At 46.1% G+C, this 8,567-nt stretch overlaps 1 protein-coding gene across 1 annotated transcript in view; it reads right to left on the bottom strand.

Moving 5' to 3' along the window:
* The window catches only part of ADAMTSL2 (ADAMTS like 2), a 49,561-nt gene extending 49,362 nt beyond the window's left edge, over nucleotides 1-199 (bottom strand). Inside the window, exon 1 of the mRNA XM_069069245.1 lies at nucleotides 97-199. Coding sequence (XP_068925346.1) covers nucleotides 97-176 — 80 coding nt within the window. The 5' untranslated portion in view covers nucleotides 177-199. The remainder of the gene's footprint in view (nucleotides 1-96) is intronic.
* Between the last annotated feature and the right edge of the window lie 8,368 nt (nucleotides 200-8,567).

The raw sequence follows: 8,567 nt of genomic DNA on the forward strand, positions 1-8,567 counted from the left end.
GACTGAAAGAGGCAGCAGAAGCAATAAGAATTGTCCTCTCTCTCTCTCTCTCTCTCTCTCTCTCTCTCTCTCTCTCTCTCTCTCTCTCTCTCTCACCTCCTTCCTCCTTCTCTCCCTCCCTCCCTCTCCCACTTCAATGGGCGTCCAAGAGAGTGGGGGTTTCCAGGGAAAGGCATTCAGCCCCAGTGGCTCTCTCGCTGTGTTTCCCTGCCTTTATAGCTGTCAGACAGACTGGGAGGAACTCACACTTCTCACCCTGCTGCTCCCCCCCCACCTCCGCCTGGCTCACGCTTTAACCCACTCTGCGCCTCTGGACCGGGGCCAGCCACAGCTGCCTGCTGACTAGAGTAGCCAAGAAGACAGAGAGGAGAGGAACATATGTATCTGTGTCTCCCCATATTCTCCTCCAATCACATACCCCCCTCAAAATCCCAGGCTCACCAAATAGACCTGGGAAGGGGGAGGAGAGGGAATGAGGATCATAGAATTATAGAATATCAATGCTGTAAGAGAAAGAACTCTAGAGATCTAATGCAATCCCATAATTTTGTAGATGGAGAAACTAAGACCTAGACAAGGAGAGTGACTGATCCAAGGTCACACAGCCAGTTAGTGCCACAGTAAAGACCAGAACTCAAGTCTCCTGACTGTTCTATCTGCTACCTTGTGGGCCTCCCTTGAGAATAAGCCTCAGACTCAGCCCTCTGGGGAAGGGGAATCTGATTCTGGCTGGGTCACTGGCAGGCACAAGCAGGAAAGACTGGGAATATGTGGGGAGAGCACTGCATGCAGAGGAATGAAGGATGTATAGATGAAGCCTCTGGGTGGTCATGGGAAAATCTGTGGGTTTCCTAGAGGGTTGACAAGAAAAACTGCAGGCAGGAAGCAAATAAAGAATTTAGATCAATTGGGAAGTGATCAAGGAGCCTCTCCTGGGTCCTCAGGGCTGGTGGGCAAGAGTAAGTGATGGAAGAAGTGTGGGTACTGCCCTGCACCCCAGTGACAGAGGGAAAGAGGCCAGATGAGGACTTCTGGGTGTAGGACAGATGTTTTCAAGGCAGCCAGTCCAGACTCTGTTATTACACAGGGCTAGGGTGGGGGCAGGGGGAGATTAGGAATTCTCTGCAGATGTTTAGCACCAACTTGGCCCTGGATGAGGCAGTGCTGGGCTCATGCCAGACGGGCAGCCCCTGGACAGTCTAGTCTTCAATGCCAGCTCTTTGTTATTCGTCTCTGAGTCAGACTTTATAAAACACACACACTTTCACGGTGAGTTTGTGCTGAGGAGCAAGGCTGGCTTAAAAACCCCCCAGGAGACTGGATTCCATTCTTAATGATCTCTAATTTCTCCCCCCCCCCCGTCTCCGCCCCCACCCCAGGGAGCTAGTGCCCTACCCAAGCACCTTGGCTTTCCTACCAGACAATCCAAGACTTATCCAGACACAGGTGAAGAAGTCCTCCCAAGACCATCTCTGATCCATCCACTAGCTGCCACACGAGGGATCACCTAAGCTAGCCTCCTTCAGATACTCCCCCAAATCTGATGTCATTATCTACCACTTCGAAAACCTTAAAGCACTAGAGAAGTGAGTCAGTATTATTCTCTTAATTATTGATTATTCCTTCATTACAGAATTTGTGCTTTAGAGATGATCTGCCTGGGGTCACTCCTGGAGGAAGAGTTCTGGGGAATTCTGGAGTCAGTAGAGAGAAGCAGAGAGTTCCTAAGATTTAAAGCTGAAAGTATCCTTTGTTTAGCTGTGTCCTGCTCTTTGTGACCCTGTAGACCATAGCACCACAGTAGTATTGACTGTCCATGGAGTTTTCTTGGCAAAGATACCGGAGTAGTTGGCCATTTCCTTCTCCAGTAGATTGAGGCAAACAGAAGTTAAGTGACTTGCCTAGGATCACACAGCTAGTAAATGCCTGAGGCCAGATTTGAACCCACATTTTCCTGACTCCAGGACCAGGGCTCTATCCACTGAGCCATTTAGATGTCTCATAAGGAATATCCCTGGAGATCACCTAATCCAAGCCCTACATTTCATGAGAAAGCTGAGGTTTGAACCCATATCATCTGCCTGCAAATCTTGTGCTCTTCCCACATGATCAGATGGTTAAGCCTGGTGGGAGGTCCTTTTTATATTTCTCCTACCCACTTCATCCCCTCTTTATTTGGGGCATTTGGGATTAGAACAACTAAAGGGCCTCAGCTTCCCCCCACTGCCCTTTCCCCGAAGCAGCACCAGTCAGAGCCCTGCACGCCACCACTGGCCCAGAGCCCCACATCTATTTTTGGCTTAGAGATCCACAGCTCCCCCACGTGTTTAGTGACTAATGTATTCCCTTGGGTGGTGCCTCAAAGCTGACCAACTAAAACATCACCAGTCTCCTCTACCCTTCAGGACAGGACAGAATCTGGGGACTGGACCTTCTGAGAACCAGACCTTGAGTCTCATCTTCCCAGTCCCAGCTGTCATTACCTTACTGTGTGATACTCAGCAAGGGACTCACCTTCTCTGGTGATCCAGGGCTTTCCATGACTCTTACCCTTTGATAGATACATCAAGGGACAGAGGAGATGTCTGGGTGCTTTTCTAGGCAAACAGCTTTATGTGACTGTAGACACCATAATTTTAGAACCAGAATAGACATTATTCATATATAAGCTCATATATAGCTTCTTTAACTCAGTATATAGATTATATAGCTCATCTCACTCATTCTACAGAAAAGGAAAGCAAGACCCAAAAAGAGGAACTGATCTGCCCAAGATCATGAAGCTGAAATTAGGGCCCAGATCTCTTTTCTCCCAGTCCAATAGTCTTCCCAAACTACAGAACCTCTGAGTTGGATCAGACTTTCAGGGTCTTCTAATGCAGCTCATACCCAAATAAGAAATCTCCCTACAGCATTCTTGATGAGTGGTCCAAAATCTGCTCGAAAACTGCCATAATCAGTTAGTCAGTCCGTCAAGAAGCATTTGTTAATCACTTAGGATGTTCCAGCATTGTGCTAAGCACTGGGGATCCAAAGAAAGGTAAAAAAAACCACCACACACACACACACACACACACAGTCCCTGCCCTCAGAGAGTTCACATGCACAACATGAAAAAAAAACGTACGTACAAGATATACAGGGGACTCGCCATCTACCAATGCAACCCATTCTATTTAGGAATGACTCTGATGTTTGGGACATTTTTGCTTATATCTGCCTCTACTTTTAGTTCTTCCCTCTTGGGGCCAAACAGAACAAACTAATCCCTCTTCCAAATGATTGACAAGTACTTGAAGAGTGCTTTTACGGCCCCCTTAAGTCATCTCCAGGCTAAACGTCCCCAAATCTCACTCCATTCTGCCTTCTAGAAGGCATTTACTGTTTAATCTATGAGTGATTTCTAAGGATTTAGAGTTGAGGAGAGTGGATACAAGAAAAAGATTAGGAAATCTAAGAACCCAAAGGTCCTTCAAGATCTTGGAGCCCTTTCATGCCATCAGCCAGGAAATAAAGTCAACAAGCATTTATTAAGTTTCTATTATGTGCCAGACATTCTGTTAAACTAAATAAACAAGAGTGATGGCTTAGTGCAGCGAAGATAGATGGATTTGGAGTCAAGGGACCTGGGTTTCAAATCCTATTTCTGTCATTTCTACCTACGTGAGCTTGCACATGGAACAGTGAAAAAGCCCTGGCTCTGAAGTCAGAAGTTCTGAGTTCAAATCCCTCCTTAGAATCTTACTACCAGACTATAGAATGGTGTCTACAGTCACATAAATCTTACTTCCCTTACTACCAGTAAAAACTTCTCTGTCTCCTCTGTTGATTCTTTATCCGTGTCAATGCCCACTATCTGTGGGTGTGCCCCAAGGTTCTCTCCTGAGTTCTCTGTTCGTTCTGTACAATCACACTCATGTTGATCTCATCAATTGCCTTGGCTTCAATTTTCATTTCTATACAGATTAATATAATATATCCATATATTATATACACATATATGTATATATGTACATGCACATACACACATATGTATAGCTCTCCTGATCTAGTCAAGAATCACCAACTACCTCTTGGACATTTTGAACCAGATGTGTCCCATGGACATCTCAAATTCTCTATGAAGTAGAACTCATAATCATCCCCCAAAAAACTCTGCCCTCTTCTGAACTCCCCATTACTGTCAAGGACACTGCCATGTTCCCACTGACTCAAGCTCACCACCTCAGGGACATTCTCATCTCCTTGCTCTCATTCATCCTGCTCATCCAACTAGTTACCATATCCTGTCTTTTCAGTATCAAGGGTCTCTTATACACTCTGCCTTTCTCTCCACTCACAACTAAGTCACTACCTTAGTCCAAGACCTCATCCCTTCACTTACTTACTATAGAAGCTTCCTCACCAATATCCTGGCCTTAAGTTCCTTCCTCTTCCAAGCTGTCTTCCACTCAGCTGTGAAGGAGATTTTCCTAATAGGTAGTTTTGGCCTTGTCGCCTGCTCCCTCTTGCTTCTGTTGTTGTTGCCATTGTTGTTGTCGTTGTTGGTGGTCACTCCAGTCGTGTCCAACTCTTTGTGACCCCGTTGGGGGCTGCCCCAGGATCTGATTGCTCCTAGGATCAGATATAAAATCCTCTGACTTTGAAAGCCATTTACCACCTGGCCCCTTCCTCCACTTCTTTTGCTCTACTCACCTCTGCAATCCAGGTATCCTGGTGCTTTTGTAATTCCTCTAACATAACACTCCGTCTTCCATTGCAATGCCTTTGCACATTGTTTAGAATTCCTGTGTCTGGAATGGTCTCCCCCAGGAGTGGGGAACCTGAGGCCTCAAGACCACATGTAGCCTTCTAGGTCCTCAAGTGCAGCCCTTTGACTGAATCCAAACTTCATAGAACAAATCCCCTTAATAAAAGGATTTGTTCTGTAAAACTTGAACTCAGTCAAAAGGCCAAATCCAAGGACCTAGAAGGCCACCTGTGGCCTTGAGGCCTCAGGTTCCCCACCCTTGGTCTGCCCCTTGTTTTACTCCTTTTTATTTCGCTGACTTCCCGCAAGATTCATCTGAAGTCCTACCTTCTTCAGGAGCTCTTTTCTCAGATTGCCTTCCATCTAGTCTGTATCTGTCTTGTTTACATTGGTTATTCACATGTTGTCTCTACCACTGGAATGTGAGCGCCACGAGGTCAAGGCCTTCCTTTGTATCCTCGTGCTTAGGATAATGCCTAACATGTAGTAACTGCTTCATAAATACTGGTTAACTGGCTGGCCATTGGCAAGTCACTTAACCTCCCTAGGCCTCAGTTTCCTCCTCTGTAAAATGAAGGGCTGGAGCTAGATGGCCTCTGAGGTCACTTCCAGTTCAAAATCCATACTTACAAATTAACAAGATCTCAGTGCAAATAACATATCATGGATTAAACTAGGGACCTAGCTCAATTTACATGGACTAGGATTTAACATTATGTCAAGGCTTGAGTCTTCTTCCCTCTTGACTTTCACTTAGGCCTATGTGCTTCAATGCATTTCCTTGGGTGGCAGCCCAATCATGATAGCCCCTGAGTCTTTTTGCAATTTCTGGAAGGACAGTGCATAGCCTGGTGGCCAGACCTTGTAGAAATCAGACCTTGAAGTTCATCTTCCCAGCTCAGTCTAGTACCTTACTGGGTAACCCTCAGGCCACCAGAGCTCTCCTGACCAAGGGTTCTCAGATTATTAATAGGACTGTTGGTCATTTGTATATGTACCAAAGACCCTTTGTACTATGGATCCATCCACTGGGGGCTCTTTGTTCTTTGCAGTTGATAGAGGGAGATATCCCCCATTGGTTGGTTGCCTTACCAACATGAATGATCCTGGAATCCAAGACCAATTTTTCTGTCACCCAATCAATAAATATTTGCTAAGCATCAGCTATATATCTGTTCATCCGCTGAACCTGAGGGATACAAAAATATAGAGCAAATCCTTATCCTCTAGGAATTAACTGCTCCAGCATTACTGGAAAGACAAGAGATAAAAACTGAGAAATGAGGCCATCTATGCTAAGTGCCAAATAATTGGGAGAGACAGTAGGTGCCCCAGGTCTTCAGAAGAGCAAGAGCAATCAGCTAGATTGTTGGGGAAAGGGGAGACCTATTCCTGATTCCTAAAGCCTAATTCTTAAAGGAGGTAAGGTTGGAGCTAAGCCACAGGGAGTCATTGAAATTGATTCAAGGAGCACAAAGAACGCCACATGTAAAGTAGGGCTTTAGAAAGATTAATTTGACTCATTCTTCAAGATGGTCCTTCCCATTAATGCCTACATTCCTTCCCCAACTTCTTCCCAGGGGTACTAGACAGGCACAGGGGAGTGCCTGCCTTCCTATGCCTTTCCCAAGTGCCAGTTCTTCCTATGAAGAACATGAAATTCATTCACATGCACCAGGAGCAGAATAAAGCTCCCTCCATCCAGAGGGGCAGGTGGTACCCAAGGGGAAAGGTACAGAACAAGAGGGTCCATAGGCTCAGCCTTCTGCTACCTCCTTTATACCTTTGTCTTATTGGGGAAAATGCCCCCAGAGCAGGGGTCTCTATGTGTCTGTCCTCACCAAGTACTTTGGGACCAGCTCTTCTCTCCCGGATTCCAAGTGGTCAGTCTGACTGGGCACAGTGGTACATCACAGAGTTCTGGGGGAGGTGCTCCTTCACTGGGGAAGGAAGCAAATAATCATTCATTAAGCAATTATCAAGTGCCAGGAACTGTTCGAAGTGCTTCATAAATATTATCTCATTTGACTCTCACAACAACCCTGAAAGATAGGTATTGTTATTATCCCCATTTCATAGCTGAGGGAACTAAGTTTAAATGACTTACCCAAGGTCACACAGCTAGGAAATGTCTATTTGATATTGGCAAATGGATTTGAATTCAGGTCTTCCAGACTCCAGGCCCATCCCTCTGTAACTGTGTCAGTTGGATTAGAGGACCAGAACGTCATATGTAGGGGTCTCTTTAAACAAGTTTCACACTAAAATGTAAATCTTTCTCAAAGGTTTGAGAAAGAAGTCCAGAAAAAGAGATGACAAACAAGAGGTGTGGTATATTGGGGGGGGGGTGGAGATTTGAGGTTTTCACCCTCGAGAAACTAGGCTTTAAATAGGAGAAAGAAGGGGATAGCATGACCCAGGTGGGAGAAAAATATCCAGGAAAGACCAAGTGTCAAATTCAAGGAGGTGGCTTAACTAAAAATGGAAAGTCCCAGTGGGAGGAGGGAAGGAACAGAGCAACAGGGACATGGCCAATTAGGCAATGGAAGGAACTGTGCTCTGTGTGTGAGTCCCTGGGGGCTCAATTCGAGGAGCTGGACAAGTCTGTGGAAGGATTAATGCCTGGAGTAGATGGGCTGACCAGTCCCAGCAGGCCCCGCCCTGACCAGGTGGTAATGCTACCCAGAAGCCATAATACCAGGAGGCTGATGCCCCGCTCTGCACAGCATGTGCTGGGGCTACTGCCAAGGAGTTGTTCAGTCACCTGGTCTGACCCTCATCAGAACAGCCCAGCAGAGCTTTATCTGGTCAGAGGTACAGTCCCCCTGACACCAGGCCAGGAGGACTTCAGTTCTGTGACTGATGGGCAAGCTCTCTCCCCACTCCCCAGACCTAGAGTCCTTACTGGAACCCTGCTTATGCCTGTGGGTCCTTTGAGGGACCCCTGAGCAATCAACACAGCCTCGCCTTCTAGAGGTCTGCCAGTTCATAATTTTTATTGTCATTGTTCAGTTGTTTTTCAGCTGTGTTTGACTCTTTGTGACCCTATTTGGGTTTGGTTTGGTTTTGGCAAAGATACTGGAGTAGTTTGCCATTTTCTTGTCCAGTTTATTTTACAGATGAAGAAACTGAGGCAAACAAGATCAAGTGACTTGCCTAAGGTCATACAACTAGTACGTGCCTGAGGCCAGATTTGAACTCAGGGAGATGAATCTTCCTGTGCCACCTAGCTCTTAATCGCTAGGCTTTGATTCACCAGCTCAGCAGAACAAACTGAATCAGCCCAGAGCATCTCCTGAGCCACTGGAGGTGGTGGGTGGGGGGTGAGGGGGAAGGGAAGAAAGAAAGGAAATCCTCAGGGATTTGTTTCTAAATCTCAAGGGCATCAGGCAATTTGGCAGAGCCACAACGGCTTTGTGATGTGCAAGGCTCTGTGCTTGGTACTGCAGATACAGGGTACAGGTGGGGTATATTGGTGAGCTCCCCAATGAACTTGGGGAGACTTCAGGAGGCAGATCTTTCTTCAGTGGCATTTGAGGAGAACCTTCCAATGGAAGATAGGCACAAGCACTGGCGCCTTATTGAGAGCACACAGGGAACTCCTCTCAGTTCCACTGCTTTCCTTTTCTAATTATTTCCTATTTAGCTTGTATAGAACTTGCTTTGAATCTATTTGTTTACATGTTATCTCCCCCATTAGACTGTAAGCTCCTTGAGGGCAGGGACTGCCTTTTGCCTCTTTTTTGAATCCTCATCACTTAGCACAGTGCCTGGCACACAGTAGGTGTTTAATAGATGTTTATTGATTGACTGTTTA

Source organism: Petaurus breviceps, unplaced genomic scaffold (genome assembly GCF_028583685.1).
Source record: "Petaurus breviceps papuanus isolate PSGF00001 unplaced genomic scaffold, PetGlider_PUasm1.0 90779, whole genome shotgun sequence".
NCBI classification, from domain to species: domain Eukaryota; kingdom Metazoa; phylum Chordata; class Mammalia; order Diprotodontia; family Petauridae; genus Petaurus; species Petaurus breviceps.